This window comes from Acomys russatus, chromosome 32, assembly GCF_903995435.1.
Source record: "Acomys russatus chromosome 32, mAcoRus1.1, whole genome shotgun sequence".
Taxonomy (NCBI): Eukaryota; Metazoa; Chordata; class Mammalia; order Rodentia; family Muridae; genus Acomys; species Acomys russatus.
The window spans coordinates 33,443,541-33,456,348 of record NC_067168.1 but is presented as its reverse complement, the minus strand read 5'-3'; the positions used below and the strand labels follow the sequence as shown (position 1 = coordinate 33,456,348).

Below are 12,808 nucleotides of genomic sequence, written 5' to 3'. Positions count from 1 at the left end.
CCATATTGAACCACTCATCGTTGTTGTAAATGGAGAGGCTCATGGTAACATAGGCACAAACCGATAAAGTACAGATTTGTATTGGAAAGTTAAGGGAAGAAAAAAGCAAGACATAAATACAGACAATGGAAATCTTATCTTTAGTTCCCATAGGGAACACTAACAGTTTGATTTTTGAAGAACAAGAATCTGTTCCCTCGTACAGATTTTTTTTTGAGGTCTTTATTGAACCATGGTGGCCTTCTTTCTATCTGTCTCAGGTTTTCATCATCAACCTGCTTCGAGACATAAAATATTTCCACTTCCGACCTGTGATGGATACATATATCCAGAAGCACTTTGCTGGAGCTCTGGCTTATAAGTAAGTTGCATTTGGTACCATGATAGCAACTAGCATTTGAGTAGAAAATCAGAAATTTAAGAAGTTCATTTGTATCCAACATTCATTTAGCTGACTTTTTAAACTTTGTTTTGTAGCTGTGGATATATATATTACACACACACACACACACACACACACACACACACACATATACACATATTATAACATTTACTATCTTAACCATTTTCAAGTTTATAATTCCATATAGTTAAAACCCGCTCATATTGTTATACAGCCGTCACCAGAACTCCAGAAGTCAAAACTCTAAAACTGTGTAACATTCAACTTCTCAGTCTCCCCAGCTTCTGGAAAACATTGTTCTTTATGTCTTTGAATTCTGATTGCTGTTAAGTACCTCATATAAGGGTCAAAGTATTTGTCTTTTTATGAATAATGTGTTTCACTTTTTATGTCCTCAGAGTTCATCCATGTTGTAGCATATGTCAGAATTTCCTTTTTGAAAATAAACAATAGGAATCTGGAGAGATGGCTCAATGGTTAAGTGCACTGGCGCTCCTCCTGAGGACCAAGACTCAGCCCAAGCACCCCTATGGCACATTCCCTCTCTCCAGGGTCCATCAGTAACTAGTAGTTTCCAAGGCTAGCAGGGCTCCGTGGGCTCCTGAGTGACAGCTGACAGTCCCAGTCTTATGCTGTCAGTTCACTGTAGCAATGGCCATGGCATGACCAGAAGATGACATTCCACAGCCTCTCTTGCTGTCATCTGGGTCTTAAATTCTTTTTACCATCTCTTCCTTTACATCCCTGCTCCTTAGAGAGAGTGATATAGATGTCCTGTTAGGGCTGAGCACTCAGCAATTACCTATGCTTAGCACGCTGAGTAGCCATGTCTATGCATTCAGTGCCATCACTACAAGAGCCTGTTTGATGGAGGCTGAGAGCGGCACTTGTGTATGAGCATGGACATAAAGACTGAGAAGGCAGCTTGATGCCGTGTCCCTTTAGCAAAGCAACAGTGATAAGGCCGCCCCGCCCATGTTTTTTAAATCAGGTTTACAATGTCAAACATTGAATTCCTTCTTGTGGACTAGACCTCTAATCCAATTAAGGAACCGTTAGTTAACGTCAAAACACTGTTGCACTGGTGGTCTTATTTGGCAGGTTAGTATTGTAGCTTTTAGAATTCACTACTGGATAAAACATTTGATGGATTTTCTTCCCCTGCCACCTACCTAGCATCTTCTGGCACCATGTGTGACAGCCATTGGGAGGGAGTTTCTAGTTTGGTTCCAGAATGATTTCTCTATGTCCTGCAACCAGGAAATGTGGTGTCTTCAGCAATAAGGTCTTACCAACTAGAGAGCAATGGCCATAGCCTGTGTTGTTTTTGTATCTGTGAACCTTCCTGACCAACAACTCACAGGAAGGTATGTTACATCTGGCCCTGGGATATTTGTTTGATTGCCTGTGGCTTCTGAGATTGACATCCAGTCCTGTAGGTTACCTCTATTCAAATTCATTTTTATATATTTTAATTAGATTATAGAGTACTAGGTTTCCATATAATTTCTTATACCATTACTTTTAGCCTTTCCCCCACACCACTCACCCTATTTAAACCTTTCCACCCAGTATTCCTCCCTGTCTGTTCACATTTCCCATGTGTTCTACTGTCTGCTCCCCTTCAGGCCTCTTTCCAGCTATCTACTTTAATTCTATTAATTTTGTTGGGAGATCTTCAGTGACACACACACTGTCATGACAACTAGTAGAGCAATAAGAAATGAACATACATGAGACCTAAACACAGAGATATTTTTGCTTCTTTACTTCAAATTTAGATGCCTTAAAATTATTTTTCTTACCTTATTGCTATAGGTACAACTTCTATCTGTCCATAAACAAACAAACAAATGGTTAAAAACAAGTGTCCTTTCCTTTTTCCTCATCTTAGAAGAGATGCCAGTTGGTCACCAATAAATACAGTGTGAGCTACGGGCTTTCTGGTGGGAGTTTAAATACAGTTTATTACATAGTTGCTCTACTTTTTCTTCTAAGGACTGATGGTAGAGATACTGAAATTGTCTTACTTGCATGAGAAATATGAGACTCTAACATTAGAGCATCCCAAATAAAGATCAAACAAAACAAAAAGATACTTCATATGAAACAAATTAGCTAAGCCTATTGGGTAAATAAAATATTGCCATTTTATGAAATTAGCACAGTAAAGCTGCACAGTTCTTAGAACTTTGGCACTTTGGAGAGTATACGCTATGTGTTTTATGTATCACCTTCTTAGTTTTCAGCAATAACTTTGAGATGTGCTGTTATTTCCTCCCTGTGTTGAATAAATAGAATGAGGCACAGTGGGATTAAATAATGCACCTAAGAACACAAAACTGCATATTAGTGGACCCCACAGCCTGAACCGTTTGCCTCTGTGATCTCTTGCCATATAAATGTATATACCTTCCTGTTATATCATGGACCTATCATTTTAACATATAGTCCCTTAAAGAGATTAGGTGCAACAGCCCAAGAGAAATCAGGCCACATACCTTCTGTGCCCGATCCCTAAGATCAGAAAACTGACAGCACCTGCTATGACTGTTAGAGGAAGCCCAGCCTTCCTTCTGCCATTAAAGATGAGACATCTTTAAACTATGGTCTTACCTAGTGCCTGCCTCCATTTCAAAAGTCACACAGGCTAGGCCAAAAAGTGTGAAGCTTCTCCACTTACTCTGGCAACCTGTAAGACTCAGAAACCCTGTTTGTTCCTTAAATTTGAAAGCTCTTTCCTTCGAGACCTTGTCACATCTCTTCTAATGCTTTTCTACTTCAAGGCTTGCACATGGCTCCTTTAGTAGTGGCATCAGCCTCCTTATAAAGCATATTCTGAAGGGTAATTTGTTTCAGTTTCTCTATACAAACCTGCTAAATCTTCTCTTTTAAATTATAATACTTCTGACCTAGTTAGCTCATTGCTCTCAGGTGGCTTGGTCCTCAGGAAATGAAGTGTGGAATGGAGTGGCATTTAGAAATATACACTTTTATTCAGTCTACTAGTTAATGTTGTATGTGCTGGATATACTGCAATTTAAGAAAATCAAAATATATAATACAATCTAAGTTTTGGAGAAAATGAGGATAGGAAAGTGTGTGTGTGTGTGTGTGTGTGTGTGTGTGTGTGTGTGTTTGGTGATAAAATTCTGTAGCTCCTTATAGACAGAGAATGTATCTCTCTTGAATAATGTGAGAATTGCATAGCTGTGATGGACCCATCACTCTTAACTCACCAGCAGAGTATTATTTCTTATTTGACAGTTCTTTGTTGATTTTTCTATTTGACTAAATACACATTCAAGACCACATTGCCTTTTGAGTAAATGAAATTTCTGTAAATTTCCTCTTTCCAGGGAGCTCATCCGCTGTTTGAAGTGGTACATGGACTGCTCAGCAGAACTGATTCGGCAGGACCACATTCAGGAAGCCATGCGGGTAATGTCCTGAGCTTGCCATACATAGGGGGGGCATTCCTACAGTTACTTGTGAGTAATATCATTGGTGTGTTGTTCAAGACAATTGTAGTGTGCCATCCTACTTTGAGGAATGAACGCCTTGGTCCATGTAATCTCCTTTCCTCTCCTCAGTTGTGCTTCAAAGATCATTACCCATGATCATTTTACCTGGAAGCAGGAAGTGTACATGGATTTTGGCCATCCTCTTCTGCCTCACTTTTACCAGTAGGATCAGTGTACCACCTCACTGGCCCAAGTCTTGATACCGCTTCTAAGCTAATACTGTTAGCAACATTGGTTAGCATTAAGTGTGAACACCATTCCCTCTTTGGTGGTTACTACATACTGTTTTGGAGACTGCGTTAAACAAAAAGAAAGAAATGGATAGATGGACCATATGTAAAGAGAACCTTAAAACCTTGGCTTTAAAGAGAACATGGAGTCTTCTGCGGTCTGATGTTGGCATGTTGGCTTGAGTAGGTTCCGGGGCAGTGCAGCCTGCTTTTCATCGCTGGCTGGCAACAGCTGGTGAGAGGCTGTTTACTGGAAGTCAGCTCTAGGCTGTTAACTGCTTGTAGTTACTTTCTATACAATAAAGAGCCGTCTCAGAGGAATAAAATCCTTTTTGTTCAAATGTACTTAAGAAAGCTTTCACGTCTTTTAGAAATGCCCTCAAATGACCATTTTCTGCCTTGCACTGTATTTGTACCCTGGTAGTTGTAGTCTTTTTAATTATGTTTCCCACCCTTTCCACATAGTCATAAAAGGAGAATGGCTCCAATGTTGTTTTCTGTCTTCTTTTAATATCACATATCTACAATAAGTATTGGCCCCCTGTCATATATTGTTCTTCCTGCTTACATGGTACACTGTAACAGAGAACATGGGTAGAATTTTAATCACAAATCTCTTTTTACTTAACTTGACTCTCAGAGCATAACACCTGGAGCTATAAGTTTTGGTTTTTTTCCTCCTTTGTAATAAATAGCTACTATCTGTTTTGGGTACTAAAAACTTATATAGGACCAGCTCATCTCCTAAAAGTTGAGTTAAATCCAAAAGATTTTGTGTGAACCCATTAATTAATTACTTAAAGATACTGTAGAAAATTTGGAAGATTTCTCCATCCACATTGATATGTCAATATGCAGGTCTGTTTAGAAAGCCATATTGTTAAGATTTCATGGATACATCTTTTCTGTCTTGGATAAAAGATACTGTCTCACAACACACATTGTGGTCCTCTGGCTGTTACAATTTTTCTGCCCCTCTTCTGTGATATTCCCTGAGTCTTGGGTGTAAGGACTGTATTGTAGATATATTAGTTGGGGTTGGGCACCCACAGTCAGCTGTTCTTTGTATTTTTATCAGTTGAGAATTTTTATAATAGTCTCTATCTGCTGCAAAAAAAAAAAAAAACAAAAAACAAAACAAACAAAAAAAAACAAGCTTTTTTATGAAGAGTGAGAGCTACATTTATCTGTAGAAATAGGAATGAGTGTTTAAAATACAGTTAGAAGTTACACTGGCTTAGGAAAGTAGCAGTAGCAGGTTCTCCTCTACGGTACATGGCCTCTCCAGCCATGAGTAGGTGGCTGAGTTTATAATACCACGCATGAATTGTCTCCTATTGAGGGAACCTTAAGTCTAATTAGACAGTTATTGGCTGCTTCTCAGATAGAGGTGCCACTTTACAACAATGGGAATGTCCTGCTGAGCTGGTCATTGCTGTTCGTAGGCTTGAAGCTGGATAGGAGTATTGATTTGCTCTTCTCTTTTGACAGCTTGCATAACATCTATGAGGGATAGTCTCAGGGAGGTGGCTTCCAGGTCAACTCCAGCTTGTTTCTTCAAGTCTGTTGTCTGAAGTGTCTTTAACAATAGAGCCTTACCTTCAAGTTCTGGGAGGCAGCCAAGACCAATGGCAGTAGCCTACTTTGTTTGGGGTCTCTTGGACTCCCTTACTAACAACTTGAAGGGAAATTTTCCATGCTTGACACTGAAGGCCTTATTAGATAGTCTATGGCTGTTGGGTAGAGCATTATTACCCCTTGTGGCATGTCTTAGTCACTGTTCTATTGCTATGAAGAGACAGTATGACCAAGGCAATTCTTATAAAAGAAAGTATTTAATCAGAGGCTTGCATGCACTTTTAAAGGTTTAATCCATGATCATTATGGTTAGAAGCATGACAAGCAGACATGGCAAACATGGTGCTGGAGACATAGTTGAGAATTACATCCTGATCCACAAGAGACACCGGGCTTGGCATGGGCTTTTGAAACCTCGATGCCAACCCCAAGTGACACACTTCCTCCAATAAGGTCACACCTCCGAATCCTTCTAATCCTTTCAAATAATACTGCTCCCTGGTGACTAAGCATCAAATATATGTGCCATTCCTATTTAAACAACCACATGGCAGAATTCTGTTAAATACACGCACACACGCACGCTCAACTTTTATTCACCTGAAGTAATTGTCAGCTCCAAGACTTATTGCCTACCTTTGCTAACCTAGGGCCTACTCTTGAAGCTTCTAGCCTTCTTACAACCCAATCTAGACTAGAATGCTTTCAGCCTCTGAGACTTACTGCTGAATAAGCTTACCCTCTCTAGTTCTTTCTGAATTCTTGCTGGTTGGTCCAACTCAGCTGTTCTGGCTCAAACGCCTCTCTAAGCTTACTGATTCAACCTAGCTTCTCTCAGTTTCTCACTGAATTGCTCTGCTTGGCCTCAAACTAACTCAAGAAATCTGTTCTAATCTTCTGTCTCCTTACTCTCTGTCTTCACCTGTGTCTAGCTTGTTATCTCTTCAACCTGTCTCTCTAAAACTTTCCTGGAAAAACTGCCTCCTCTTTTTCTTTCTCTATGCTGCTTTCCGGCTGCAACTGCCTCTGCTGACCTGTACCGAATGCACTAACGAAGGCCACTGCGCTGCCTGTTAACTCACTCGCAGCCAAACTGCCTGAGCCGCACTGACTAAAACTCACAGATCTGCATATCTCTGTCTCCTGAGTGCTGGGATTAAAGATATGTAGCATCATGCTTAGGCCTAAGCATTTCTTTACCTGAAACTTGCTCTATACCAATCTGGCTTGAACTCTGCCTCTGTCTCCTGGGATTAAAGGCATGTCTGTATTCCAGCCAGATCACACAGACCTAAAAAGTCTTTGGATGTGATCTCTTGCCAGAGCAGCCATGTTCTGAATTAAAATTCCTCTACACACATGTTTGTATGCATGCATATGTGAGTATGTTTAAGTAAACATAAAATAATGTTTCACTTTGGTTTTTTCAAATATCATTAATGTTATTTATCTTTTCTCCCTGCTCCTCCCCAACTAAAGCTCCCTTCCCCATTTTCCCCATTTCTCTTTCATAGCACCAGTGTCCTACTGTCCTTCCTTTTCTTGAGTCATCCCCTTTCATGGTCCCTTTTTATTTTTCTGGTTTCTATAGTTACACCCAAGTTACATACTAACAACTAAAGATTCAGAACTAGGATCCACAAATGAGAGAAAACATGTGCTGTTTGTCTTTCTAAGTCTGGGTTACATCACTCAGTATATCTAGTTCCATCCATGTGCCTGAAAATTTTGTTATTTCATTTTATACCTCAAGAGAATTCCATTGTGTGTATACCACATTTTTTTTTTTTTTTATTAATTTATTCTTGTTACATCTCAATGTTTATCCCATCCCTTGTATCCTCCCATTCCTCCCCCCCCCCATTTTCCCATTATTCCCCTCCCCTATGACTGTTCCTGAGGGGGATTACGTCCCCCTATATATTCTCATAGGGTATCAAGTCTCTTCTTGGCTACTTGCTGTCCTTCCTCTGAGTGCCACCAGGTCTCCCCCTCCAGGGGACATGGTCAAATGTGAGGCACCAGAGTATGTGAGAAAGTCGTATCACACTCTCCACTCAACTGTGGAGAATGTTCTGACCATTGGCTAGATCTGGGAAGGGGTTTAAAGTTTACCTCCTGTATTGTCCTTGGCTGGTGCCTTAGTTTGAGCGGGACCCCTGGGCCCAAATCTGCCTATCATATTGTTCTACTTGTAGATTTCTAGGACCCTCTGGATCCTTTTATTTTGCTGTTCTCCCATGCGTCTCTCATTTAGAGTCCCAATAGGATGCCTTCCCCTCTGTCCCAGTTTCCTGGTAAGTGAAGGCTTTCGTGGGACATGCCCCTTGGGCTAGTATGCAGATATAAGTGAGTATATACCATTTGATTCTTTCTGCTTCTGGGTTAACTCACTCATTATGATCATTTCTAGCTCAATCCATTTATCCACAAATTTCGGGAATTCCTTGTTTTTTATAGCTGAGTAGTATTCCATAGTGTATATGTACCACAGTTTCTTTATCCACTCTTCTACTGAGGGACACTTAGGCTGTTTCCATGTTCTGGCTATTATGAATAAGGCTGCTATGAACATGGTTGAGCAAATTTTCTTGTTGTGTGCTGGAGCATCTTCTGGGTATATTCCAAGGAGTGGAATAGCGTATACCACATTTTTATTAGCCATTCATCAGTTGCATGACGTTTGTTTCTAGTCCCTAGTTATTGTGGATAGGATGGCAATAAACATAACTGAGCAAGTATCTGTGGAATAGAATATGAGGACGGCTTTAGACAAGGTGTTCCACAAATATAGCACAGTTTCCACTGCTGAGCTGTGTTACTTCCTTAGCAGGGAGCAAGGGGGCACAGTGAATCTTCTTGGTGATAAAACATTTATAGTAGAGGTTGGAGATTACTCAGTAGACATGAGTACCTTCTGTGTAAACATGAGGACATGAGTTGAATCTTAGCACCCAAGAAGGCTGGCATGGCCACAAGCATGCCTAGAACCGCAACTCAATGGGAGGCAGAAATGAAGGCTTTCCCACCAATAGCCTAGCTCCAGATTCTATGAGAGACCTTGTCTCAAAAGAATAATTCAGAAGCCTGAAGTCTTCCTCTAACATCTACACATGCACACTAGTGTGTACACTCACCAATTATGCATCATACACACCTTGCCTCTCTTATACACACACAAAGAAAGAAAAGTTGTAATCTCCTCTCCTTTCTGATTTATTGAGAAAAAACAGGTTAGCTGCTTTAACCACAACTAAATGCTTCATTTTCTCCAAACAGGGTTAGGAGCAGTCCCTTGAATCTTGGACAGATATCCTAAGGTGTACCCTTCACCTTTGACCCTGTTCTGCCTTGGGGTCTCAGACGTAGCAATCTGGTTATCAAGAGTTAGAAAGGGAGAGATCAGGTGGTAATGGGAGATTTGTAGTAGGCTTGTTTTTCTTACACAGGACTTTCTTTGACAGCACCTTGTGTTGCTTTGCACACCATTTTGTATCATAGAACCTAGTAAGAGAATTACGCCATCATAGGTGAAAAATGCAAGCAACTTTACTATTATATTCTGCCCTCCTAAACTATTAAATATTTCTTAGTACATCTCTTGTAGTTGTCTTTTTGCTTTTAAGGAAAAGAACTAAAAATTACAACTCTTTATTTTTAAACTACCAAGCACATTGTCCTTGCTATTTCTTTTTTTACATATACATTTATATTATTACACACATATACAATAAACTATGTGCAGCAAGAAGAACCAGAAAGCAATCAGGAATTACATAAATGTTACATTCATAGTGTTTTGGCTGTTTGTATTTGGCAGCTTAGAAGAAAACATCTTTCCTATCTCAGTAAGTCTAAAATCCTGAATGTAAATCAATATCTATCCTATCTCATCTCTATCGACTTAAAACATCTATATAGACCTAAAAACATCTTAACCCCTGAATGACTGCCTAAAAATGGGCAAGCTTAGATGCAGGCAGAGTCGACAGCCAAACTCTGCCAAGACAGGGTAAGCAAGTCCTCAATAGTTCCTGTCTCACAAATATGTCTGTCAGATACACTGGACCAGAAAGCTGAAGATAATGCTCCAACATTATAGAGTTTTAGGTGACTGTTCAGGCAGCAAACTGTCTCTGTCATTTTTTTTTTTTTCACTTTGGAAGCTGCTAACCTGAACTTTCTGTTTACTCAGGTAATTAATTTTATTCTTTCTAGTGTCTCTGATGGGGTTGAAGACCAGATAGTGTAGTTGTCATTTATGATATTTAGCAAAGAGCTAAGCAGTGGTGATAAGAATATTTTCTTTTTAAAATTCAAGATGTGTGTGGTAGATAACTAGATATAACAGCTATCCTAGGGTTTCATTTTTTTAAAATAACTTTTTTAAAATCTGTTTTTCATGTTCTACAGTATCACTAACCCTTTGCCTCCTGAGGTTAGGCATCTGACAGTAAGGCATATAATGCACTCGCTTTGTACACTAAGCATGTGAAAATTCTGAGATATTTCTCTGGGGCTGAGAATATTTGTGTTAAAGTAGAAGAAGTAACTCCTGCTTGAGTTACTGGCATAACTAATAAATGAGATTGGATCTTGGTATTTGATATTATCTGCTGCACAGGCATGAAGAATCACTAAAGAGTAAATAACACTGGAACAATAGCAGTGCATAGCTTGCAAGTATTTATCTGGAATTATAAATTAACAGGCTTTTCAAGCTGTCTGGTCAATGTTAAAAGGCTGTGGAACGGGGCCCCAGCACTTTGTGAGGCCACTGTTTTCATTACCTTTTTCATTAGTGTGATCAAATTCCCAATTAAAAAAAAATGTTTTGGCTAACAGTTGAAAGAAATGCTGTTTATCATGGCAGGAAGCCAAGGCACAGACTAAGAAAGTAAGGAAGGAAAATGCAAGTCCTTATCTGGCTTTTTTCTTCCTCACCCTTAAAACAATTACTTCATTTGTTTATTGGAGGTGGGATGTGCACATGGAGGGCAGAGAACAACTTATTAGACACAGTTTCCTAAACTAACAATCACTCATATGAACCAAATTTTCTGAGCCAGACCTGACAGGCTAAAAAGAGGCTAAGAGTTGTTTTCTTAACTGGATTTTACTTGTTTTAATCCACTGTCTTTGCCTTTCTATTATCCGAGATAATGGAAAGATATTTCTTTAATTAAAAAACAGTGTGAGGCTGGAGTCTGTTCTCTTAAAGGAGAATTGCTCTGTTGATAAGCATCGCCCCAAATTACAAGGACCCATCAAAATCAAATTCTACTCTTAAGTCAATTTTTAAGAACATTGTCTTCTGTGTTGCTCATGAAATGTTAATGGCAGATGTCATGGCTTGGAGGAAGTGGAGAATGAATATGTCAGGCATACTAGCTGCTGTATAACCTAGGACTAGTTTTCTCCAGACTTCTTTGACTTTGTATGAGACAGACCCCACAAGTAATATAAAGTTTGGATCTATTAAAAAAAAAAAAGATTTTTAAAAAATAAAGTACCTATTTTTTGCTGTTTTTCCCTTACATTCTTTTTTGTTTGTTTGTTTTAATTTTATGTGCATTGTTTTGCCTGCATGTATATTTGTGTAGGGGTGTCAGATCCCCTAGAACTGGAGTTACAGGCAGTTGTAAGCTACCATGTGGGTGCCAGGAACTGAACCCCAGTCCTCTGGAAGAGCAGCCAGTGCTCTAAACTGCTGATCCATCTCTCTAGCCCCCTGCCCTTACATTCTTGGTATGTAAGTTTCTGGCCATCTTCAGTGCCTCTCCATTACTTTTTCTCCCACATTTCTAGGCCCTGGAGTACCTTTTCAAGTTCATTGTGCAGTCACGAATCCTGTATTCAAGAGCCACGTGTGGGATGGAAGAAGAGCAATTCCGGTCTAGCATCCAGGAGCTTTTCCAGTCCATCCGGTTTGTGCTGAGTCTGGACAGTAGAAACTCAGAAACACTCCTCTTCACTCAGGTCTGTGAACTGGGGGAAACAGTGTAGGGTTTCTTGTCGCTGTTGTGTTGTGTTGTTTGGGGGATTTTTTTTTTCAAGACAGGGTTCCTCTGTGTAGCCTTAGCTGTCCTGGACTCGCTCTGTAGACCAGGATGGCCTTGAACTCTCAGAGATCCACCTGCCTCTGCCTCCCCAAGTGCTGGGATTAAAGACATGCATCACCATGCCTGATAATTTCGGGGATTTTTTAACTTAATTATTTCTTTGACGAACATATACAGCTTTTGATTCCTTTTCCCCCAACCCTCTTTTACCTCTTTCCATCCTTAACAACTTTCTGCTCTTCCTTACCAGTCCCTTTCCAAGATTCTTGACTTTTGGCTTGGTTTTGTGGCCCATTGAGTTTAATCATGGCCGTCTGTGTGACCATTGGATTGGAACTTCTGTCAGTGCCTGGTGGGGTATCCAGTGGGTGTACAACTGAAGGCAGTGATCTCCCCTTTCTCTGAAGCCATTAGCAGCAAGTAGTTTAACAGTAGGGGTAGGACCTTAATAGTGACAGGCACATTCATGGGCAGACGTCTACATCTACTGTGGGGGGAAGCATTGCTTCTAGAAGCCTTTGTCTTAGCAGGTGGTTTCTTTGTCCCGATTTCCAGAAATGAGGAAACTGTGATGAGATTCTGTTGTTGGCAAAGAGGTGATTTACAAGGAAGTATCTGGTAGTACAAATGCTGCTGATTGCTTTGCATCAGCTATGAGGTATGAAAGAGTTTAGTGGCTTTATACAGAAAAGCAGCAGAGCTTTGCTAGTATGCATTCTCTTTACACCAAATTTGTTAGTTACCTTACTATACTAGTTATGAACATTGTATTCACAGGGAACATTTAAAATATACAGGTAATTTTATTTCCTAGTTAATTTTTATTACAACTTGTCCATTACAGATGTTAAGAATGGGATAAATTGAAAGCTAATAGGAATAATTGAATGCACTAAGAATTAGAGCTAGATTCTATTAGAAATATCAATGTAGAAATTTTATTTCTAATATCAAAATTTCCTGGTCTGTTACCTTTACCAAGGCAATTTATGCTATAATAAATCAAACATT

At 39.7% G+C, this 12,808-nt stretch overlaps 1 protein-coding gene across 1 annotated transcript in view; it reads left to right on the top strand.

The window, feature by feature from the left end:
* Dock3 (dedicator of cytokinesis 3) overlaps nucleotides 1–12,808 on the top strand; it is a 328,616-nt gene that overhangs the window by 234,474 nt on the left and 81,334 nt on the right. Inside the window, exons 21-23 of the mRNA XM_051140503.1 lie at nucleotides 261–361; nucleotides 3,763–3,844; nucleotides 11,544–11,714. Of these exons, the coding sequence (XP_050996460.1) occupies nucleotides 261–361; nucleotides 3,763–3,844; nucleotides 11,544–11,714 (354 nt within the window). The remainder of the gene's footprint in view (nucleotides 1–260; nucleotides 362–3,762; nucleotides 3,845–11,543; nucleotides 11,715–12,808) is intronic.